Source organism: Saimiri boliviensis, chromosome 2 (assembly GCF_048565385.1).
Source record: "Saimiri boliviensis isolate mSaiBol1 chromosome 2, mSaiBol1.pri, whole genome shotgun sequence".
Taxonomy (NCBI): Eukaryota; Metazoa; Chordata; class Mammalia; order Primates; family Cebidae; genus Saimiri; species Saimiri boliviensis.
Window position 1 is genome coordinate 33747467 of NC_133450.1, and position 25655 is coordinate 33773121.

Genomic DNA, 25655 nt, shown 5'->3' on the forward strand with positions numbered 1-25655 from the left:
AGCTTTCTCTTCCAGGTCCTTCAAAAGCAAATGTCTCAAAGGGGCCAGAGGAGGAATCTGTATTAATGGCATCTCTTGGGGTCTCCGAGACTGAGAAGCCTTGGAGAATGAGGAAAAAAGAAACCACTTCCCCCACCCTGAGATGTGGAAGGTCTCTCAACAATCTCAAATCCCCTTCAATTCTTGGGCTCTCCCCAAACCATGTCCATCACAGGTGACCCTCCCTCATATTCTTTCAGGCTGCCATTGTCCATCTTTTAAAAAGACATGGAGATAAACTTTAGCCTGGTAGAAGTGCTGGAAGGTTCTTACGTGGAAGGGACCACATTTATTCCAGAGCCACTGTCCCCCTTCAGACTCAGTGTGGAAGTGGAGATGACTCATTCTGGACATCATAAGAAGACAACTGTGCCTGTTGGTCAGAGTCCCTTCGGAGTCTGCCCTGCATCACACCCGGAGGATGGATGCAATGCTAGGCCACCTCAACATTTCCTGAGATGCATGAGCCATGACCAGCGAGGCTCAGAAATGGATGGTGAACTGTCCTGATTCTGGTCCGTAAGAGCGAAAGTGCGCAGGTATTTCATGTTCTTTCCAAAGCCGGAGGTCAGTGTTTTTTGTTTTTTGTTTTTTCCATGTACTACCTGCATATTCCCTCCCAAAAGAAGTGAAAACAACTTGAAAGCTGCCTTTCTGCAGGCAGTTCCCACATCCTCAAGCTCTACAGTCCCCTGAAAAAGAGCAAAAACAGAAGGCTGAGGAAAAGGCAGACCAGGGATGGAAGAGGAAGAGGAAGCACCAGCAGCGGAGGGGGCTGGTCAGGCCTGGGTTCACACAGAAGACTCGGCTAATGTTTCTTCAACGTTTTCTTTTGAAATGATTACAGATTCACAGGAAATGGCAAAGATAATATAGAGAGGTCCTGTGTACACTTCACCCAGTTTCCCCCAATGATAACAGCTTTACAGTTAACATAATGATATAGGTAAGCCCTTATTTATCTCGGTGGCATAATTGTAGTACAAACTCAAAATCGGGACATTGATATTGATATAATCCATGGACCTTATTCGGATTCCACCAGTTTTACATGCACTCATTTGTGCGTATCATTCTCTGCAATTCTATCCATGTGTAGACTTGGGTAATCTCCACCACCATCAGCTTAGAACTATTCTGTCAATCTTCCCTGTGCCACCCTTTACTGTCACACTTTCCCTTCTCCACCCCATTCCTCCACCTGGCAACCACTAATCTGTTCTCCATCTCTATAATGCTGTCATTTCTAGACTGTTACATAAATGGAATCATGCATTATATGACCTTTAGAAATGGGCTTTTTTCATGTTGCATAATGCCCTTGAGATTCATTCAAGCTGTGGCTGCATGTATCAACAGTTCGTTCCTTTTCATTGCTGAGTATTTTTCCATAGTATAGATGGATAAGGGATCCCACCTTATTCACAGCAGATACCTTCCAAGACCCAAGGGATGCCTGCAACTACGGATAGTACTGGACTCTATATATCCTGGTTTTTCCCATACATACATACCTATGATAAAGGTTCATTTATAAATTAGTCGCAGTACAGATCAATAATAACTAATAATAAAATAGAACAATTATAACAACATACTTTTATAAAAGTTATGTGAATATCATCTCTCTATCTCAAAATATCTAATTGTACTGTACTCACCCTTCTTCATTTTGTAATCTATCCACTTGATAACAGAGGTGGCCCCAAGTGACAGGAAGGGTATGCTGGACAAAGTTATGATTCACATCCCAGGTGGGAGGGAGCAGGACAGTGCAAGATTGCATCACACTACTCAGAATGGCTCACTTGGATTTACAAAAATTTTTTTTGAGACAGAGTCTCTCTGTCACCAGGCTGGAGTACAGTGCTGCTATCTCAGCTCACTGCAACCTCCGCCTCCCAGGTTCAAGCGATTCTCCTGCCTCAGTCTCCCTATTAGCCGGGACTACAGGTGTGTGCCACCACGCCCAGATAATTTTTATAGTTTTAGTAGAGATGGAGTTTCACCATGTTGGTCAGGATGGTCTCAATCTCTTGACCTCGTGATCCACCCACTTCAGCCTCCTAAAGTGTTGGGATTACAGGCGTGAGCCACCGCACCCAGTCACAGATTGTTTATTTGTGAAATTTTCCATTGAATATTTTCAGATCATGGTTGACTGTGGGTAGGGCAGCACTACTGTCCCACAATTTGTTTCACCCACTGAAGGACGTTCGGGTTTTTTTCTACTTTCAGCTATTACAGATAAAGCTACCTCTTGTTCATGTACAGGTTTTCTTGTGTGGCCATACATTTTCATTTCTCTGGAATAAATGTTCAGGAGTGCAACTGCCAGATTATATGGTAAATGCATGTTTAGTTGTTTTTCAGAAACTTCCAAAGAGTTTTTCCAGTGTGGCTATACCATGTCACATTCTTGCCAGCGATGTATAAGAGGTCCAGTTTCTTAGCAGCCTCACTATCCTTTGGTGTTAGCATGATTTTTTATTTTAGCTCTCCTAATAAACGTGTAGTGACATCCTGCCATGGTGTTATTTCACATTTCCTGTGGCTAATGATGCTGAGCCTCTTCTTGTGTGCGTATTTGCCCTCTGTTTGTCTGCCTTAGTGAAATGCCTATTTGCGCATTTGGCCGCTTTCTTTTCTTTCTTTCTTTCTTTCTTTCTTTTTCTTTTTTTTGAAACAGGGTCTCACTGTCACCCAGGTTGGAATGATGATCCCACACACTGCAACCTCCACCTCCCAGGTTCAAGTGATTCTTCTGCTCAGCCTCCCAAGTAGCTGGGATTCCAGGTGTGTACCACCATGCCCAGCTAATTTTTGTGTTTTGTTTGTTTGTTTGTTTGTTTGTTTGAAACAGAGTCTCACTCTGTCACCCAGGCTGGAGTGAAGTGGTGTGATCTTGGCTCACTGCAACCTCCACTTCCAGGGTTCAAGCGATTTTCTTGCCTCAGCCTCCTGAGTAGCTGGATTATAGGCACATGCCACCACATCCAGCTAATTTTATTTATATATATATATATATATATATATATATACTAAATACTATATATATATATTAGTATTTAGTATTTAGAGTTGGGGTTTCACCATGTTGGCTAGGCTTGTCTTAATTAAACCCCTGGCCTCAAGCGATTTGTCCACCTCAGCCTCCCGAAGTGCTGGGATTACAGGTGTGGGCCACCATGCCAGAGCCCCATTTTCTAATTAAACTGTATTTTAATTGCTGAACTTTATGAGTTTATATATTCTAGACATGAGTGCTATGTTGGATATATAGTTTGTAATATTTTTCCCAGGTTGTAGGTTCTTTTTTTAATTATCTAACAGCGTTTTCTGCAGAGTAAATTTTAAAGTTCAATTTATATATATTATTTTATCTTTCAGATCATATTTTTGGTGGTGAAGATTTTCTTTTGTTTTCTTCTAAAAGTTTTAATAGCTTCACATTTTACATTTAAGTCTATGATCCATTTCGAATTAATTTTTGGATCAGGTCTAAGGTTTAGGTTGAGGCTTTGGGGTTGATTTGTCGATTTTGTTTGTTCAGTCTGTGGATCCAATTGTAGGGCACCATTTGTTTGTGGGTCTGTTTCTGGGTCCTCTATTTGCAGAGGAAGAGATTTATACGTCTGTTCCTCCACAAATACCACACTGTCTTTAGAACTCTAGCTTTATACCTCTTAAAATCAGGTTAAATGGGCTGGGTGCAGTGATTCAGGCCAGGTGCGGTGGCTCATGCCTATAATCCCAGCATTCTGGGAGGCCAAGGCAGGCAAATCACCTGAGATTGGGAGTTCGAGACCAGCCTGACCAACATGGAGAACCCTGTCTCTATTAAAAATACAAAAAATTAGCCAGGCATGGTGGCGCACGCCTGTCATCACAGCTACTCAGGAGGCTGAGGCAGGACAATCACTTGAACCTGGGAGATGGAGGCTGCAGTGAGCCAAGGCCCCGCCATTACACTCCAGGCTGGGCAACAAGAGTAAAACTCTCATCTCAAAAAAAAAAAAAAAAAAAAAAATCAGGTAAAATGATTCCTCCCACTTTTTCTTTTTAAAAATCGTTTCAGCTATTCTAGTTCCATTGCCTTTAATAGAAACTTAAGAATAAGCAGCCCTTGAATCTCACATCTCTCTTTCTGCAGGTACAGGATCGGTGCAATGGCGCCTGCGAGCGACAGTTCCTCAGCCTTCACCACATGAGCTCTGTGGCCCTCCGAGCTGGAGACAAGGGGTCAGAGGCGGGCCCAAGGCCTGTCCACCTGTATGCCCATATCCCTGCCTCTCTCTAAGCTGCTGTGCCACACTGGAATTTAGGCAGGGAGCAGAGAGCAAACAAACATATTCTCATTGGCTTGACCAGCCTCTGAGCCCTCTCTCCTGGACTTCAGGGGCCCCACAAAGGCACTAGTCAGGGGGCTCAGGATCCTGGCAGTGAGCTTTGCTCAGCTCAGGCAACCCCCTCCTAGGGGCTTTTCTTAGAGGCTCTGGCTACAAGAGCTAACACGCAGGGCTGTTTGGCGCGGCCACCTGCCTCCCCTCCCCCACGGAGGTGGTAACTTCCCTGAGCGTACAGAAGCCTGTGGCTCCCCTGGGAGGCTTTTCCTCCACCTGATGACAAATAACCTCCATCACCAAAGGCTAAGAACCATTAGAATGTGAGCTCCATGAAGTGAGGCCTGGAATCTTACTGTTACACTCATCCCTGGGCCCTGAGTGACGATAACAAGCCTGACATTTAGTAAGTTCTCCAGTAAATATTTGCTGAGTAAAAGAACCAAGCCTAAAATATCGATGGTTACTAATACCACCAGGGAGTCAAATGAATCTACGTCTAAGAGGCTTTTTCCAGATCCCTAAATCTTATTTTCTCTCCAATCCTTGGAGAGGAGGATATGGCAGGAAATCAAACTCTCAGTCTAGTGCTGTTCATGCGTAAACTTCTCTTCGGAGACCCTGGAAGACGGGCCAGAATGGAGGGGGTTGAGTAGATGGAGCCAAGTTGGCGGAGCAGTTAGCTGTGGGAAGGAGGGAGACGCGGTATACGTGTGAGCCCACAAGCGCGAGCCTTCTGAAGCTGACCTCTGCGAAGCTGGCATACGAACATTCCAGGCTTGGTGGAGGTGCCTCGGAGAACCAGAAAGCAAAAGAGCTGCCTCTCTCAGGCTTGGAGCTGCTCAGGCACAGTTCTGTTTCAGCAGGCACAGAATCAGAGCAAATGCTTCTGCACCAGGAAAAGCCACGTGAGCAGACGCCAACATGATGCAGGCTGGCAGCTGCCCATCTCCAACCGAACCCAGCTCAATGGCAATGCTAAGAGATCAGCTACCGAGTCAGCCTCCCACACCCCCGTGGGTGCTAGGGGAAGAGAAAAAAGAGGTAGCAGGGAAGAGGTTTAAGTCACGTGAGCAAGAGTGACGTTTCACATGTCCAATGTCCCTCGACAGCCAGCCCGACACAGCTCTGCCAGGCTTGGGGCAATGAAGCACCCCTCCTTCAGGTGTGCTAACACTGCCTGAGGGCTGAGGCTGGGGCCACACAGTCCCCTTCATTTGGGATGTCTGCAGCCATTGCCCCTGTCCTAAGCCTGCCCCTCAGAGCTGCTACATCCATTGCTTGAGCGACAAGGTCACCAAGTTGGCAACAACCTGTAGTCCCAGATCTAAAAATAGAGACACAGCCAGGGACCTCAGAGAAATAAATATGACTCACTCTTTACTTGGAGCGCATACTATGGAACAGCCAGTGGGAGATTTTTTTTTTTTTTTTTAAGTCTGCAAATTAAAGGTGGGTTGGATTTTCGAAGTTCTGACCCTCTTCAAGACTAGCTTGACAAATACAGAAGCCCTTGCAGGAAAAGTTTAGCAGAGCTTCTGAGTGTTTTTATTTTTCTCTTACTTTCCTTAAACAACTAACTCTCAGACTTCTTATGGGGAAAAAAAGCAAACCACAGAAAATTCCTGGTGACCCTAAACTTTCATTTACCATTTATCACAGCATCTCCCCACGGCCTCTGATGTTCTGGGCACTCAGAAGACAAAAGCTCCCAGAGAACTGCCAGAAATCATTTCACAAGTGCTTTCTCATATTCTTTCATTTAATTGCTCTTCACCACCCCCCCCTTTCACCCCACCAGAGGCTAAGAACTTCCCTTCTTGCCCCTCACAAGCAATGAAAGGCAGGGCCAGGCCCTGAACCTGTATTCAGTTATCCTGGAAGCTCCTCAAATCACCTGTGATAATCAGCATCAAGATCCCAAAAAGAGTCACAACTGAAAAATCCACAGGCCTTGGTACAGCTAGGTAAAGCTGCTGCAGGATAAGTTGCTGATCTCCAAAACCATTCTACTTCCCATCTACTTTCCTTTGGACGACTCCAATGGAAACCAAAACTTTATCTCTACTTCCTCAGCCTTCAACTGTTTCAGCAGCACATTTCCAGTGCTAAAGGGGCTGTGTGGGGCCCTCTTCCTCTCTTCTGATATTTCTCTGTGGCATCCATAAAACACATGTGAATGCACGTGTGCACCGTCACATACACACACACACACACGTCTCTCTTTAAGGGCCAGGACCAAAGGAGAAGAAGGGGAGGGGGCGGCCAGGGAGTGGGCAGCCAGGATGGGATCGCCCCAGATCAATGGATATTTGAAACTCAAACACATGGTCCAGGACCTACACTGCACGTGTTAATTACCACACATGTGCCCATAAAGGAGTCCGTTAAACACAAGGGGCCCAAAGAACAGAGTGAGGAAAGGACATTCCAAGGGATTAAGTAAATAGTCTGAAGTTTTGACCCTACTCCCCTCCTGGAGCACGTGCATCTGGGTAAGATAACAGTGCCTCCCCCTCCTTCCCCCACTTCTTCCCTGGGGCCCCACACCTGCAGACCCAGGAGCCACAGCCACCCAGGCCTCCTGTCTCGGGCCAAACGGCTGCAACCTGCTACCACCCAGCCTCTCTCCCTTCTCCCTTCCTCCTGCTGTCTGTCTGGGCCTCCTCCCCCAGCCTCCTTCTGCTCTGCCTTTCTCCTCCTCTCCTTCAGAGAATTAATTCCTGGCTGACAACCAGACTCTCTGTGGTCACACAATACATCTTTTCATTCCTTCCAGCCTGTGAGGGACAGCCGATCCCTCCCAGCCCAGTCAGTGGAGGATATCCAAAAGGCAAGAGGCTAGGGAAAGAGAGGGCTGGGTCCTGTCCTTGCCCTGTCGTACCCCACCACTCACACCTTCAGACCTCTGGACCCACCTCCTTTCTGGCCATATCCCTCACCCTGCAGAAAGGCGCAGACCTAGCACCTCTTTGCAGCAGGCCTCAGGAAAATAGATGCCTCCTAGGAGAACCCACGTGCGGGCACAAGCTCAGACAAGGGGCCTTTGTGTCTTCCCACCTGCTGCCCTCCAGAGCACATTCCATTCTTAAGTGGCCGCTGAAAGAGGAATCTTGGCTGGTCGACACAGGATATTACGAATGCCCTCTCGCACCCTGTCCCCATTCAAACTCCAGCTTCCTGTACAGGTGTGGCTTCAGGTGTGGCTTCCTACAGGTGGCCCAAACCTGCTCTTCACTGCACTACCCAAAGCAGACAAAGAGAAGAGGAATCAAATCGGATACTCCAAAGAAGAGGGAGAAAGAGGCCACTGAATAGAGTTTAAGAATTTAAGACTCCAGAGGAGAATGAGTGCCAGCATTCCCCACCAGGGTCTTGTCCTGACCTTTGCACCAAAGAGGAAGCCTCCACAGAACCGTCTGGGAGGAAGGGACTCATCTAGGTCAAGGGAGTAAAGAGCTTATCCCTCTGAGATGAGGCTTCAGATTCTACCCCCCATTTCCTGCACCACCCCTGGAGGAATCAGGCTCCTCTACTCTCTTTTGGCTCTGGAAGCTGATCCTGGAGCTAAAAAGGAACAAAAGGTGCTCATTGCTTGACTGTAAAAGGAAACAAAGGATGCTCACTGTTGACTGTAAACTGACATCCCCAGCCACCACCTCCCCGACTCCAACTCTTCCAGCTTGACCAGTGAGAGCCTGGGATGACCCTGAGTCTGTCTCTCATTGCTATCCACAGGGTGCAAAGCCACATCCACCTGGAAAGCATTTCTTTGTCCAGTTTAAGAACCAAAATCCCATGGGTGGCAGCTGTGTAGTGTGTGCGCTTTATTCGGCATCATACACTGAGCTCCCTTTGGAGGAGGGGAATCTGGGTGGTCAATTCTGCATGACTGCCAGTTTCTCTTTCCCACCACCAGGACCTTATGCCCAGGAAAAAAAGTGATGTTCCTGCAGACTTCTACTGCAACAAGCAAAACTAAAAACAGTGCATGCCTGCAGACCCAGCTACCTGGGAGGCTACGGTGAAAGGATTGCTTGAGGCCAGTAGTTTGAGGCAAGCCTAGGCAACATAGTGAAACCTTGTCTCTAAAAAATAAAAATTAAAAATTCTCTGCTAGACACACACACACACACACACACACACACACCCCACACACACACACACAGAATAGAACACCTGAAAACATCTTCCTTTTCCAATCCCAGTAAACACGCACTACTCACAGCGCTGGTGATTTCGGGTCTTTGTAGATTCTCTCCCCACTTTCCCACCCAGGAGGGAACCACCCACACTATGGTAGTCTCCTCATGCCCTGGGAAGGACCCGAAAAAGCACTTACTCCCTTTTTCCAACCACTTTGTCATTTTTAGCCAAGGGAGCAACAGCCCATCTGGCTCATTGGTCCCCGTTTTCTGGTGGGTGGTAGTATCCCCCGTTCCACTTCCACATCTTCTTGGAGCACCTGCATTTGGGGGCAGCAAGTTCTCCAGATTCTTATCTCCCGCATTCAGAGTGGGCGACTTCGCCTCTTCTTCCCATCCCATGGCATAAGCACCTGAGGCAGGGCCCAGGGCTTTACCCGGTCTCCCTGCAACTGTATGTGCAGGACCGGCCTGTGAACTTCACAGTGACCCTGAGCAAGCCCAACGTTCCACGTGGACCCTGATGAGCATGGAGTTTCCAAGGCCTAGATGCTGGTGGGAAGCATCAAACTCAGCCTGAGATGGGAGTCCTGAAGAGGCTGCACACAAGACGAAATGCACACCTGCTTTTCGTTCAACTACCTGCTCTGCGCGAATGCTGTCCTGGAGGTCAGTGGCAGTAAATCTTAAGCCTCCAACTGTCTTCCATGTTAAAAACCATGGTCAGCATATTCCAGGGACCTATTTCTCATGTTGGCTGGTCCAATAAACAGCACTCAGACAGATGCCAGCTACATAATTTGTGGGGCCCCGTGTAAAGTAAAAATGTAGGGCCCTTTATGCAAAAAGCAGGGGAACGTGCCGTTAAAGGCACTGAAATACAAAGGACTTTGTGTTTTAAACGCTTTGTCCTCTCTTTCACAGCCTCTCTCGCTCTTACCTTGTTGTGCTGTTATTTTAATTTGCTACTTACTATTGTCCTAGGTAAAGAAAAACTAAAATTTTAAGCCTGCTATGGAAGCCACGTAGTACACCTCACAAAAGCTCTGTGCGAATGGGGTGACGAGGTTCAGCGGACACTCATATGACATGTCTCTCCCCGACTCGTGCATCTTCACTGTCCCGTCAGATTACAAGACAAAATTATTCAGAGTTTCAGGATAACAACTGCACAGGTCGCATGCCTGCAAAGCCAGCCTTGCCTTAGTGAAGAGAATCTAGATGTGCTGGGACAATTATGATGGAGAATCAGTGAGGTGGGAAAACACCCAAAGGTGTTTACAGAACAAGAGAGCCAAGGGCAGACTTGGGCACCCTACCTCCCTCATCCTCTCTGGTTTAATGCTGGCTACCCTGGTAGTTGATTGGCAGAGCTCCCCCTGGGAACCAAGATTCCCAGGACTCACATTCTAAAGGTTGTTCTCAGCTCTGGGCTCTGTACTCACCCACCTCCCTCAGGAATTCTGGGAGCTTGGTCTCCATCACTGTCTGAGCCTTACTTACCTCGGGTGCTTCGGAGAAGAACCACGGAATAAGAACGGAGATGATATTCTGCAGGACACCTTAGGCTTTCATCCCACGCTCCTTCTATCTCATCTAAGAAATCCTGCTTGGGCCATCTTTGGAAGCAAACATTCAGATAAAGCATAAAACTCCACTCACCTTTCCTTCCTGAGTTACCCTGGCTCGAGGGCTTGTCGGTCACTGAACCTTGGGTGAGAGGGGAAACAAGAACAGCCACTCAGAATGCATCGTGGTTGGTTTCTTTCAAAGAGTTGGCAAAACCTGATGTTATGAGAATATGGTTATGTATATATGTATTGTATACACATGTAAGGATATTATATACAATGTAAGTACATAGACACATGTTGAGTGGGGTTTGTTTAACATCAATGTCACTGATAACCCAGCACTGTTGAGATGAACTATGATTTCCAGGTTCCCTGGTAACAATCTTGACCACATTTTTACAAAATTCCACGTTTATATAACTCCTCTGTTGAACATTCCAATATCTGCCCCTCACCTTTATTCCCCCAGCTCCCCAGCTTCTCAGCAGTTCCATGTTCGGAGCCATACTCAGTCAGCAAGGCCAACTGAAAAGAAACTCCCTTTTACTGCTAAGGCAATGATTGACATCCCTTGCTGGTTAGGACAGGAAATCAGCAATTTTCCATCTGCATTAAGTAGAAAATTGTTGGCCCAATTGTACTGAATGGGCCAAAATAGTCTAAGGCATGGAAACAATTTTCTAGACACAGCCCGTTCCTCCAGGAGCGGGTAGCAGGTATGTTTGCCCAAGCATTTGCCCTGCAAATACTAGGGTGCTCTGTGTACCCCCTCCTCCAGTCCTGACCCTGTGGCACCTGTCTTCTGCATGAGGTCCAGCCTCACACAGGCAGGGTACACCCAGCACATCCACAGAAGGGCATCTGTAGGGTCCCGTCAAAAGAAAGGAATCTATTTCCCTAATCCACGTCATACCTCTTCTCCATATACCAGTTTTAGGAGAACTCAAATATATTATCCTGCGTGGCTTGTTTCTAGTCGTTTGTTTGCTTTAAATGAAACTTTCCAGGTCATTTGAAATGAGGGCTAATTCCTGTACCTCCCTACCCCAACCCCAATTAAAGTTTCTAGTTTCCACGTAAACCACAAATAGAGTAAACTTCCCTTTCGACCTGCAAATTTGAGTTTCCTGATGTAGATTCTTAGAGCCCTTTCCACTTTCTTTTTTCCTTCATATAACAGAGCAAGTAGAAGAAGCTGTGATAGCAAGACTATTAGCCTTTGGAATTTCCCATAGGTTTTAGCGTAACGTTTTATACTTTGTTTGCACTTAAAATGAAAAATAAATAAATCAATAAAACCCTATGCACATAGATATGAAGAAATACAAATCAGCTGATGGGTGGGACAGGCTTTTCTGAGAGATCTGAGCCACACAGTGACTTAAGGGAGTGACTCAGAGTCCTTTACCATCTGAATGGAGGTGGACACTGTAGGGTTTATAAAAATCCCTAATCCACAATCCCATGAAATGGATTTAAGCACAATTTCTCTGTGTTTATAAAGTTGGGAATAGAAAGGACTTAATTTTTGCTATGGACTAACCCAGTGGATCACTACAAAGCAATAGTTTTCTAACTTGTCTGATCATCAGGATCACCTGAGAGACTTCATAAAAACAAGGACCTCAGGTCACTCTCCAGACATCCTGGATCAGAATATACAAGAGGGAGCCTCAATATCTGGGTTCTCTTTAATTTCCCAGACACTGCTGGTGATCAGTCCGATTTAAGGGCCACTGCTATTAAAATTTTCCATTTCTCTACATTACATTCTTCAGAGGTGGTGAGTATATGACACACAAGCCACTATTCTCTTCTCCTGCTCCCATGACAGACATCACTAATTGATAACCACAGCATTTGATGCTGAGCTCCCATGTGGTCTCAAAATCCATCTCAATAAAGCACTTCAAGAGGCACTAGCAATCAGAATCAGCACAAAAGCAAGTAATTTATATGCCACTGCAGCTCTATGAAGTTACAGCCGGCGCTCAGAAGGAGAGCATTGAATCAAAAATCTAAACTCAAAATCAATAAATACACACACACGGCGTACACTGTCATATCTTATCATCTGCTGACTCCTGAGCAATCGTGTTAGAGTAGAATCCTCCCTGACCTAGAAAAAGGTTCATCACCACCACCAACCTTCTCAAGGGTCCCCCACAAGAAGCAGGAGACCAACCAATGGATTTCTCTCCAACCCTTTTCATTCTTCCCGCCCCTCCCAACGGTACCTGAACATACAGGAGTTTTATTCTGCACAGAAGAGCCACTGATCGGCTTCCCATCTGGGGTGACACACCAGCAGTATCCAGTGTAAGTATGGCACTGCACCTGTTCAGGAAAGTGAAAGGGGAAGAAAACCGTAAGTCTCAGTTGCAACATCAAGACTCATCTCCTAGCCCTTTCAAAGCATCACCCATATAGCACTTTCCACCCCTCATCCCCACATCTGTCTCCAGAGCACCTCTCGTGACTGGTCCAGTCAGTGAACAGCACTGGGTACATGTTTGCTGTGGGACTCCCATGCAAAGCACAGCAATTTACCTGCTTCTTTCTTATTCCTCTTCATACTTAATATCTGGCATCATACTGTGTTTTTCCGCTACATTTGTTTTCCCTAGCACTGGCATACACTCCCATCCAATTGAAAAAAATTTAACCACCACCCCCCACTATTTTTGAGACACAGTTTCACTCTTGTCACCCAGGCTGGAGTGCAGTGGCATGATTTCAACTCAGTGAAACCTCTGCCTCCTGGGTTCAAGCAATTCTCCTGCCTCAGCCTCCCAAGTAGATTGGATTACAAGCATGCGCCACCACACCTGGCTAATTTTTGTATTTTTAGTAGAGACGGGTTTCGCCATGTTAGCCAGGCTGGTCTCAAACTCCTCACCTCAAGTGATCCACCCGCCTCAGCCTCCCAAAGTGCCGGAATTACAGGAGTGAGTTACCACGCTGGCCAAAAATGCTAACCCTTGAACAATTTGGCAAGTACAAGTTGGAATGTTGCCATTGCAGATTGATATGATGCTTCTTTCACAAACAGAGACAATTGGTAAGCCTTTCTTCTTTGTCTAGCTTTTCCCAGCATCCATTCATAAATCAGCTTGCCTATTGCTCTTGTGACTCTCTTGAGATGAGGGCACACATGATGGGGTTAAGGCAAGGGCAAAACCTGCAGGTTTTATTTCTAGATGCCCCGCTGCACCACTGTGTGATCTCCCTCAAGCCTCAAAGATCAGATCTGCCTGCCTGGGAATAGCAAAAAGAAATGAGGCTCTTTGCATCCTTCAGGGAAGCTCTTCTTCCTCTTCCAGTAGCTGTCATCCTACCCAGCACCTCCCGCTCCACCCCACTATCCTTTTCCCATCTGCTTTCTATCTGGAGTTCCTAAACACACATTGAGACCTACTTCCCTGCTTAGAATCCTTCAGTGATTCACCTTGGGATCTAGGGTAGAGATTAAACTCATTGGCATGCCCTCGAGGACCTCCGTGACCTGCCCCATCTATCCTTGCAGCCTCATTTCATGCCCATGTCTCGGCGCACACCCTTCACTCTGGCCACAGAACCCTCTGATGCTCCTAAACACATTCGAGTTTCTCCTAATTCTGAGGCTTTGTTTGTTCCAACTATTGCATTTGTCTGGAATGCCCTTCTCCAATCCATCTCCCACCCACTCCTAATCCCTCGCATTCCTGTCCTCCTTTGTGACATCTCCTCAAAGCAGTCCCGGCCTCCCCTGCCTCCTTCCTCTGATCCTCCACACACCCTGGGACCCCCAGATTCAGAGCCCTTGTCTCTGTGAGCTCTGGCTGTTGATTCATCCAGTGCATTTCCTCCTCTCGAGATTGTGACCTCAGAGACTGCATGCTAGTTATGTCTACATTCCCAGAATCTAACATAATGCCTGACACTCATTGTAGGTGATTGATGGGTTGAATAAAGGCATACATTATCATATTTCCTCAATTCTTGGTCTCCATCAATTCTAAAAATGCAATGTCAATTTAAACAGCCCCACTATATTAAATGTAGATCTCTATTACAGGATGTGTGCCAATTGCAAAGATATTAAAGTGTGAAGAAAATGTGCCTCTTGAAATCAAGGACATATTGGAATCAAGGCTAGACAGTAATAGCATACAAATTGAGTGGTGAGGGATGGAAGGGAGCAGTGAGAGGAGAGATCTGACAGCCTGGGTGAAATCCAAAAGTTATCACAAAGGCAGAAAAACTAGAGAAAGGCTTCTGCCCTCATGTGGGTACCAAACATCGCCATTTCCCCCAAGACAAATTGTTTCATTATGGACCTACCGACAGAAATCAAGGATAATATTAGACAGGGGGACCTTTGTTCCTACCAGGGAAGCACATGCTCTATAAATGAGGCATTTCCCGCAGCTCCTGCAGCTGAGAGCCTGCTCGAGTGTCTGATCAATGCCTTTACCCCAGTCCCATGTTCCACGCCCACTTCATCTCATGGCCATGGCTGCTACCCAAGATGCTCATCCAAGACCATATCTTGGGGTCAGGCCAATGCTACTTTCTGAGGAGCCTTAATGCTGGAATGAAAAAAATCCAGACAGACCTGGATTTGAATCCTGGTCCAGCCAGTTATGAACGAGACACATCACTCAGCTCTTTGAGCCCCATAACAATGTCAAACCTGAAGTTAAGGAAGTCCAGTGTTTGGCATCCAGCGAAGGCTGGATATGGACTGGCTGTGGTAAGGATTACTCTCAGCTGTGCCAGAAACACCTGGCAAGCTGGCCTTTTCAAAGGCCAGATCTCCTCTAGTAACTTCCACAGCCTTGGGCTGGAAATGCTGCTGGAAATGTGGAGTTGATCCCTGCAGATTCCACCCACCCTACAAGGGATATTTCCTAGCAACTGTTCCTCGCCAGTGGCAGGAATTTAATGGAGCCTGGCTGGCTGCTTTCTCCACCTTGGCCAATAATCACCTCTGGGGAAACCCGTTTCAGGGGCTCAGTGGCCATGCTGACTCACTCCCAGGGCCCTTGACTCCCGTGCCAAGACAGGCCTCTGTCTGCATGAGGACTGTGCCCCCAGGTCCAGCGCCCGAGGCCGTGCCTCTAGCCCAGTGCTGCACTGCAGGAGCACTACAGTCAAGCAGGCTGCAGAGAACCGGCTGGTTCAAAAGCCACCGCCTCTCAAGCACACACAGAGTTCCAGCCAAGGCTGCTGGGGACAGAAGCAAATGAATAAGAGGCTAGGCCCAAAGCTTTGTTTCTGGTGATACAATCTGACCTCTGAGCTCAGAGGGTCCCAGGGGCCACATTCTCACTGAGTGTGCCCATTGTATCCCAGCAGGCACATGAACACTGTCTCCCACCCCCCGCAGCTGGTCCAGAGGCCCAAACACAGCTCCTTTCTCCCCAGGACCCTCAGTATTTTTCTCAGTCTAGGCTCCAAAGAACAGAGCCCAGATTACAAAATCCCAGGCAGGGAGCTCCTTCCAAGCCCTATAAAACCGAAATCCAATGAGGAATGGTTGCCATGTGCTTGTGAGGGCTGTGAGGTACACAAGCATGGGTACACCTGCTGCAGGTGTGCTGCGGGGGTGGGGACAGCCACGGGTGAAAGGCACAGAAGACCCGAGCAAGGTCTCAGATGCAGGAGCTGAGGGAAGTGGCCGAGTGAAAGCTCTTACTGAATGAGCCCTGAGTGAATCAGCCCATGATTCCACAATGAGAGGTTGTTTCTAAGTTGTCTAGGGACTTTTCAAGATGATTTCCTGCAGAAAAAGAAGTTACATGGAGACAGTCTGCAGCCAGCCCTTCTAGAACATCCCAGCTCTGCCACTTAACTCCTTCTGCAGCCTTGAAAAGCTTCTTAATCACATTAAGACTCAGCCTATCTGCATCCTTTTAAAAAGGGAAGATAATCATGATAACAATGCCTATCTTCACTGCTAAGAGAATTAAATTTGATCGTGTAAATAAAGCACTTAGCTCACAGGGTAGGCGCCCAGTTAACTGTCAGCTATTTATTTTTATTATCATTGTGTTATATTTTAGCAAACTATCTGTACACTCAAAAAGGCCAGAGCCAGATTATCTGATGAGGACAAAAGAACGTTCCATTCTGAGCAGCCTGAGGGGATGGGGCCGTCTAAAGTCAGCAAAATGTTAGGAAAGGTTTGAGTGGAGGAAGATGTTTTTCATATAGAAATAGTTATATCGCCCACAGAGGAGAGAAACAGTGTTTCTTGGAGAAAAGCAATCAGGGTATAAATTCTTTAGAATTGATGGTTTCTATATATACGACCAAGATGTAAACTCTACCTGGCTTAGCTTCTTCCCTTGCAAATGTATCCTTTTAAATCCCAGCACTTTGGGAGGCCGAGGCGGGTGGATCACGAGGTCGAGAGATCAACACCATTCTGGTCAACATGGTGAAACCCTGTCTCTACTAAAAATGCAAAAAACTAGCTGGGCGTGGTGGTGCGTGCCTGTAATCCCAGCTACTCAGGAGGCTGAGGCAGGAGAATTGCCTGAGCCCAGGAGGCAGAGGTTGCGGTGAGCCGAGATCGCGCCATTGCACTCCAGCCTGGGTAACAAGAGCGAAACTCCGTCTCAAAAAAAAAAAATTAATAAGTAATACCCTTCCTTTTCCGTAGGAGCCTCAAGTTGGTCAACTCTCAGACTTAATGTATGGGCCAAGGAAATCCATGAGGCAATTGGCCATTCCAAATACCTTTCTGGGCAGTTCTCAGAACTCAGGAGTGTTCTGGCCCAAAAGGTACAGATACAAACAGCGAAATCTGCTCCTGTCCCACTCTGAGGCATCCTAGGAAGGCTGAAGTGTCAACGGATGGCTCTTCCTTAAGGGACAAAAGTGTTTACTCATCAACCTAAGTGAGGTTACCTTCTGCTTATATTGTAACTATACTGTAGAATGTAACTGGGGGGTGGGGCCTGGTGCGATGGCTCATGCCTATAATCCCAGCACTTTGGGAGGCCAAGGTAGGCAGGTCACTGGAGATCAGGAGTTCGAGACCAGCCTGGCCAACATGGTGAAACTCTGTCTCTACTAAAACTACAAAAATTAGCAGGCATGATGGCAGATGCCTGTAATTCCAGCTACTCCGGAGGCCGAGGCAGGAGAATCACTTGAACCCAGGAGGTGGAGGTTGCAGTGAGCTGAGAATGAGCTACTACATTCTAGTCTGGTTGATAAAGTGAGACTCTGTCTGAAAAAAAAAAAGGATTATAACTGGGGGTCCCAAAGGTCCTTTAAGGCAGTGTGTTCCTAGATAAGTAAGTTTCATCTCTGATTCATACACTTTAATATTTTTGGCAAGAGGCCCTTTACATAAACAGCCCCGTGGTATATTTCAGGCCAATCTCCATCCAAATAAAGACAGATCCGAAATTATTTTAAGCCTGCTAATCAACATTAACCCAAATTCTGAACACCTGGAAAGATGTGGGAGACTAGCACTCCCAACAAAGCAGGTGCATGAATGATGAGCAGAGAAACATCAGCTCCTGGGGGTAGAGCAAGTCAGGGAGCAAAGGGGAAGAAAGCACAGAGAGAAATGGAGTGACAGATGAAGGACACGTGCAGACAACCGTCGCGCGCAGGTGCTGTGTCCAACGCGGAAAACACCACCTTCTACTTTCATGATGCCTCCTCAGTCACCATCAAGGCCTATGCATTACCCGACTTGGGCCTCAAACCCACTCTGTGTGCAAATCTTTAATAGGAGAGGTACAAGAGCAGAAGTTATTTATTCAAAGGTCATAACCAGTTAATAAAAGCACAGGACACTGGAATCCCAATATCTAAGCAATCGTAAAATTTCAGAGCTGATGAGCCGGAAAAAGCCTAAGAGGTCACCAGTCTAACCCAAACACTTCACGAATGAGGAAACTGAGGCCCAGAGACAGAGAAGTGGTTGACCCCCAGTACCTTGTCCTGGCAGCTGGAAAGCTCTCCGACCTCCAAGGGAGGAAGAGGCAAGAAGTGGCTGCCAGTGCTGATGTCTAAGGGAGCTGACTGAGTCTCTTTGGGCCTTGTAATTTTCTGAAAAATAGAACTCTTTGGGGCATGTATATATGCCCAACAGGGAGGCAGCTGGAAGACAGTCTTTTGCTCCCATTTCAATGAGAGGCCTTTCCTGGAGTAGCATGGGGGCCCCCATCTGCTGCCGGCTGCCCTGCTTCCCGTGGGATGTTCCCTGGGGGGTTCGACAGCAGGAGTGAGGCCTCACCTCCCAGAATCGCCTCTCTGTTGCTTCTTCTTTCACTCTCCTTCCTACTAAAAACCGCAGCTTCCCTAGGAAACCGTAGAGGAAACCAATCTCTCTGTGTGTGCGCACATTCTACCCTTTTCTCCAGAAAGTGAGGCTGCTGTTCTCTCCACTTTGATACACTGAGGAATGAATGCCGCTGGTGTTCTGTGAGGTGTGAATAGAAATAATGTGGGATAAAGGTGTCCTCTGGCCAAATAACTATGGGTTAAACAAATATTGGGCTAAACAATGTTAAAAGATTTCTTTACTGCAGAACTTCTCCTAGCTTTACATCAGTTAATGGTTTATCCCTAAGAGGAAGATACCATTTGCAGCAATTCCTAAACTGATTAAACTAGGGGACTGATATCGTTTGGATGCGTGTCCCCACCCAAATCTCATATTAAAATATAATTCCCAATGTTGGAGGTGGGGCCTGGTTGGAGGTGACTGGGTCATAGGGGTGGGTTTCTCATGAATGTTTAGCACCATCCCCTTGGTTCTCATGATAGTGAGTGAGTTCTTGTGAGATGTGGTCATTTAAAAGTGTGTGGCACCTGCCCTCCCTCTCTCCTCCTCCTGCTCTGGTCATGTGACTTGCCTGCTTCCCCTTCACCTTCCGCCATGATTGTAAGTTTCCTGAGGCCTTTCCAGAAGCTGAGTAGATGACAGCATCACTGCTGGCTTCCTACACAGCCTGCAGAACCATGAGCCAATTAAACCTCTTTTCTTCATAAATTACCCAGTCTCAGGTATTTCTTTATAGCAGTGCCAGAATGGACAAATGCAGGGACCCTCCCCTAACTTTTCACTGAGGAACATTGGACAGGACTAGTGTTCTCTGAAACACACTTGGGATGGGGAAAAAGGCAGTAAAATGAACTGCAAGGCCTTGCTGTATTTCTTCACTTTGCCCATCCTACGTTCTTATGGTCTAGACATCAGGTTCTCAGTTCACTATGCGTGAAATAATTTCCTTCTAGCAACAACCCCTCCTCTCTTTTTGTCATGTTTTCTCATGCTATGTATTTGCTAAGAAATCCATCCCAAATTGCCTCGGAACTTCAAGGATAACTGTGATCCCACAGAAGGCACAGTGCCTTCTTATCCTGTGGCTTCATTTCTGCCCATTTATCTCTTTGTGCTTCTTTTGTAAAATAGAAATCATGAACCATATGCTGGGACAGGCTTGATTCAGCATGCCTGGAGGCAACTCCAAAACAATGAAAGGATCGCCGCCGTGTATATGAACATTTCCTAGTGGAAAAAGGTTAAACTACAAGCTAAAGGCATGTGGGTATTTTTTCTAACCCTCTTTTGGCAGTGAGAATAAGAGACTGTTTCTTCTTTTTAATCTGCCCATTACTCCAAATCGATTGGCAGAGTTTTGGGATTAAGCTAACGCACAGGGAAATTTAAACACCTTGCTGTTGGTCCTACTGATGGCTTAATGTCACAGCAGTATTTTCAGCTGCCCTGTCTTCCTCTGGGCTGCATTCCCCATAGGATATCTGTGCAGTTGTGTTTCTCCATGGGTGCCATGGTCTCTGGCTGGAAGATTGATCACCTGAGATTGCCACTTATGTCCCCACCCCCAAGAATGTTTCTCTCCATTAGAAGCTGCTGGAGAACACTGTTTATTGGGTACATATGAGATTCACCTGGAGGCCTTATGAAAGCATTGTTGGGCCCCACCCACAGAGCTTCTGCATTCACTGGGTCTGGAGTCAGCTGGAACATTTGCATTTCTAACAGGTTCTCTGGTGATGCTCTTGCTGCTGGGTCCAAGGACCACACTTCAAGAGCCACTGTGTCAAAGGAAGCATCCCACCCTGTTTCTGGCATTTATCATGAAATACTCAAGAAACAAGTACTTTTCTAGGTGAGAATGTGGGGACAACGAGCCTTGTGGTCCTATTTCTTTCCAAAGTTTTTATATTTCCAATGTTTTAATGACATGGCATTTTAATACACGAATCTAGTGATTGCAGTATCAAATCTTCTGGGTGATTTCAAACATGGACAAGAATTTGACTGCAGTGAGAATTTGGTTAAGCAGGAGAAAAGGAAGGGATGGTGTAATTCTTTTCGTTTGTCCAGCATGAGCTATTCTTTCCTCAGTTTGGAATAGGTTATCACACAAATGTTCTCCTCATCTTTAGTAAGGTTTGGCTGAGAAGCAAGAGGAGTAGAAGGGAAAACATGGTTTGGTAGACAAAAAGACCTGAATGTAAATACCACTTCCACTACTAGCTGTGTGACTTCAGCAAAGTTACTTAACCTCTCTGAGCCTGTCTATGAAATAGCATTCACCACCTTGAAGATTATTAAGAAGCCAAAATGAGACAACATGTATAAGGCATCTAAAACAGTGTCAGATACAGGACAGGCACTCAGCACTTGCTGGTTTTATCCGTTCCCCTGCCCTTTTGCAGAAGATCTAGGCCAGGGATGTCCAATCTTTTGGCTTCCTTGGGCCACACTGAAAGAAGAATAATTGTCTTGTCTACACAAAAAACACACGAACACTAACAATAGCTGATGAGCTTTTAAAAAAAACTCTTAATATTTTAAGAAGGTTTACGGATTTGTGTTGGGCCTCATTCAAAGCCACCCTGGGCTGCACGTGGCCTGCGGGCCGCAGGATGGACAAGCTTACTCTAGGCCATTGCCTGAAGGCACTGCTGTTCTTGCTGGCTGTAGACGTTGTCTCGCACTCTATGCCAAGTCTAGGGAGGACTGCCTATTGGGGAATGATGAATTTTTCCTTTAAGAGTATTTGCTTCATCTGCCAGAATTTAAGAGGAGATGCAGGAAAGGAAGATAATCCTTCAATTTCAAATCCTCTTAAATATGGGAGTCTTTGTCAACTGCATTCTTTATGAGTTGGTGTGATAAATGGTGTGATATGGCGTTACTTAGAGTGGTGTGTTTAGAACAAGAGATGGCCTTGTTCTTCCCCAGCCTGTTCATAACCACATCTGAAATCTTGTGTCCAGTTTGGGGAAGGATGCTTTATAAGAAGGGCCTGGGCAAATCAGACTCAGAAGAAGGAGGCCAAGAGGAAAGATATATAAATCCCCACGAGATGGGAATAAGTGCTAGAACTAAGGATTTCTGCCGGGGGAAACGAATTGTTGGCTAAAAGAGATTTCAAAAGGATATAATCGTGTCCATCGTCAAATCTTTCTGTGTATTCTGTAATTCCCATACCTAGAACTGAAGTCATCTGTTGGAAGTTATAGGAAGACAGCTCTCAAGTCAACGTAAAGAGAACTTTGCAACAAAATTGTCCCAAAATGCATTATGGATTTTGTTACTGTGGGAATAAGCTTCCTATCTTTGAGAGCAATTGAGCAGAAGGTGGAAGACTACCTGGGGAGAGATTATAAGTGGAACCTGAGCCTTAGATTGGAGTGGGGTAGAAAGATGAAGAAGATAAACCAGGTATCTCTGAGGACCCCTTTAATCCAGAAGGTCCGTAATGCTACAACCCTGCTGTCAGGTGAACCTTTGCTCCGAAAAGTAGGATGGAGATTTATAAACTAGTAATTGTCAGTGTTAAGACCACCATTCCAATTATATGGTGAAGAATATTTTTTGTATTTTCCAAAAAGTTTGAACAGCCTCCCCCACAATGGACATCTGAAGATATTTGGAAAACCCGAGTGTTAGGGCTCTGGGGACCCCAGAAACTTCACTGTCTTCACTCCTATTCCTCTGTCTGGTGCCTAGAATGGTCCAGGCTTTGTAAACAGTAAATATGATACCTCTTATTCCTTAATTTTTATTTCTATCTTGGGGGGAAAGTATCCAATATACTTTTAAGTTTTTTAAAAAAATACCTAATAAGAAAGTCCCTCATGAATAGGAGCTTTTATTCAGATTAGAACTGTGAGAAAGCTGGCTGGTGGGGAGACAAAGGTGGCCTGCAGGAGTGGGGGTTTCTCTTGTGTCTTGTGTCTGACTTCACTTTTAATACAACTTTCCTGTCTTCACATCTCCCACCTGAGTTCCTATTATCTTTCCCTATCTTGACATGGAAAAAAAAAAATCTGATCCCTTCAATTTTGCAGAAGAGTTTAGTTGACTGACATGTCCAGTCACCTCCCAGAATGTTATGTACACGCACAGTGTAGTGGCAAAAGCCCTCTATGTGTGTATTAATGGCTCTGCCTGGAAGTTTCCTGAGTAAGTATCTGTTGTGGGCCTACTGTGTGCCTTGTCACCTGATTGGACATTAGCTCCTGCCTCATAAAATCCTACAAAGTGGCATTTTCCTCCTCAGAGATCAATTGAAACTCCTTCCCAATGTAGGAGCACTCCCTCTGACCCCCAGTGCACTGCAGATGGATGTCCACTTGGTCTCTGCTTGTCCACTTTCCAGGACAGGAAGTTAAATCCTCTTTGAGTCAGAAACTCTGTCTGTGGACTACTCTACTTGTCAAAAGTTCTTCTCTATTTCAAGTCAGAATCCTCATCTTTAAATACTGTACTCAGTGATCCTGGCTCAGCTCTGTGAGACTACACATAAAATGCTATTATCATTCACAGACAAAAGTTTGGGTCTGGCTCTCAGTTATCCCTTTGGTCATCTTTTTAAAATTATTCTTATTATCTTGAGACGGAGTCTTGCTGGAGTGCAGTGGCACAATCTTAGCTCATTGCAACCTCCGTCTCCAGGGTTCAAGCGATTCTCCTGCCTCAGCCTCCCAAGTAGCTGCGACTACAGGTGCATGCCACCAAGCCCAGCTCATTTTTTTTATTTTTATTTTTTATTTTTAGTAGAGACGGGATTTCACCACGTTGGCCAGGCTGGTCTCAAACTCCTGATTTTAGGTGATCTGCCCACCTCAGCCTTCCGAAGTGCTGGGATTACAGGCATGAGCCACTGCGCCCAGCCTGGTTATCTTTTTACCCATCCTTTGATTGTTATCTCTGGCTCCACTGGATGTTCTTCACATGACATTATTTCCCAACTTTACTCACCTGAGTCACCCTCCTGAATATGCCCTAGTTTGGCAACATCACTTTAAAAGATGGCAATGTCTCCTCGAAGGGCAGTGTGGAATCATGATTAGGATCAAGAACTCTGGAGCCAGGGTACTTGGGTTTGAATCCTGACTCTGCCACTTGCACACTGTGAGACCCTGGGCAAGCTACGCAGGGTCTCTGTGGTTCCGTTTCCTCACTGATAAAATGGGAATGTAATAGTGCTTGTAGTGAGGACTGAATAACCTAACACGTGTCAGGCAAATGTAAAACAGCCTGGCACATTGCATGTAAGCTAAGAAAGTGGTGTTGTTGATGACAATGATGATTACCTAAAAAAGAATAGCAGAGGGAGTGACTGAAACCTCCTATTACTGAGCCTCTCCTCTCCCACAGATAGCAGGAAAGCCAGAGCTGGAGGCTTCCAGCTTTCCCTCCCTCCCAAGTACACCGCTTTGGAGAAGAGCAGCTGCAGATACTGCCCAGAGCTCACTCCTTTCATGTCCACAATAGACAAATTGTAGGGACAGAATCACCAAGGGCTACAGGGAGCCCAGCTGGGAGCCCAAACCTTGCATGCTTACTCCAAAGCAAATGGTGCCAGCCAAGCTAAGAGAGGACGAACAGTGGCCATTCAGCTAGAAAACAGCCATTGAAGAGCAGGACAGAGCACAGAGTGGGATAGACGAGTCCCCAGAGAACACAATGGAGACAGTGTTCTGAGCACAAAGCACGGTCCATCCGCCCTCATCTTATCACATGTCCTTGCACCTGATGAGTGATGGAGGCATGGGGACCGGTTCTCCCATTGAAGAGATGAGAGTAGAGGCTCCTACCACATGCAAGAGATTAGACCAGTCACTTCCCAGACAAGTCCTTCCTGCATACGAATGGGTCAGACCCTGCTCTTGCCATCATTTACAAAATTAAAAATTAAATTTCATAACTGCATAACTGATATTATTTACTCACTGCAAATGATATGCTACCTTGACCTCTCACAGGAAGGCAAAAGTAGGGTCCCCTTGGGAAGCTGCACTCCAGCCTAGGTGACAGAGTGAGACCCTGTCTCAAAAAAAAAAAAAAAAAAAACGAAGCTTTTGTCCCTCAAAGGAAATTATCAAGAAAGCAAAAAGACAACCCATAAGATGGTAGGAAATATTTGTGAATATATATCTGAAGAGTTTTGTATCTAATGACCATGGCTCACACCTGTAATCCCAGCACTGTGGGAGGCTGAGGCAGGTGGATTATTGACTTCAGGTGTTCGAGACCAGCCTGGCCAACATGGTGAAACCCCGTCTCTACTATAAAAATGCAAAAATTAGCCAGGCGTGGTGGCACATGCTTATAACCCCAGCAATTCCAGAAGCTGAGGCAGGAGAATCACTTTAACCCCAGGAGACAGAGGTTGTAGTGAGCCAAGATGGTGCCACTGCACTCCAGCCTGGGCGACACAGTGAGTGAGACTCCGTCTCAAATTAAAAAAAAAAAAAAAAAAAAAAAAAGGAGTCCTCTACCTAGAATATATAAATAGCCCTTGTAACTCAATAATAAAAAATTAAGCAACTAAATTAAGAAATGGGAAAATGAACTGAATAGACATCTCTCCAAAGATATAGAAATAGCCAAAAAGCACATGAAAAGATGCTCAACGTCATTAGTCATTAGGGAAATGCAAATCAAAACCACAATGAGATATCACTTCACACCCACTGGAAAAGATAATAAGAAAGAGGGAAGATAGCAAGTGTTGACAAGGAGGTGGAGAAATTGAAACCTTCATACATTGCTGGTGGGACCGTAAAATGGTTCAGCCACCTTGGAAAACAGTGTGGCTGTTCCTCAAAAGTGTAAACATATAGTTAGCATATGACCTAGCAATTCTACTCCTAGGTATATGCCAAGAGAATTGAAAACACATTCACACAAAAATGTCCACAGATGTTCACAATAGCAGTATTTATAACAGCCAAAATAATGGAAACAGGCCAGGTGTGGTGGTTCACACCTGTAATGCTTTGGGAGACGGAGGTGAGCAGATCATTTGAGCTCAGGAGTTTGAGAACAGCATGGGCAACACGGCAAACCCCAGCTCTACCAAAAATACAAAAATTAGTCAGGTACCGTGGCACATACGTGTGGTCCCAGCTACTCAGGAGGCTGAGGTGGGAGGATCTCTTGAGCTCGGGAGGTAGAGGTGGCAGTGAGTCCAGATCAGGCCACTGCACTCCAGCCTGGGCAACAGAGAGAGAACCCATCTCAAAAAATAATACAAAATAAAAAAAAAAATAGA

The 25655-nt window shown here is 46.0% G+C and overlaps 1 protein-coding gene across 3 annotated transcripts in view; it reads right to left on the reverse strand.

Moving 5' to 3' along the window:
- SMOC1 (SPARC related modular calcium binding 1) overlaps positions 1-25655 on the reverse strand; it is a 152154-nt gene that overhangs the window by 45659 nt on the left and 80840 nt on the right. For all 3 annotated transcript variants that reach the window (XM_003924483.3, XM_039469292.2, XM_010335216.2), the window contains exons 4-5: positions 12339-12438; positions 10190-10237 (exon numbers count right to left, since the gene is read on the reverse strand). In XM_003924483.3, coding sequence (XP_003924532.1) covers positions 10190-10237; positions 12339-12438 — 148 coding nt within the window. The remainder of the gene's footprint in view (positions 1-10189; positions 10238-12338; positions 12439-25655) is intronic.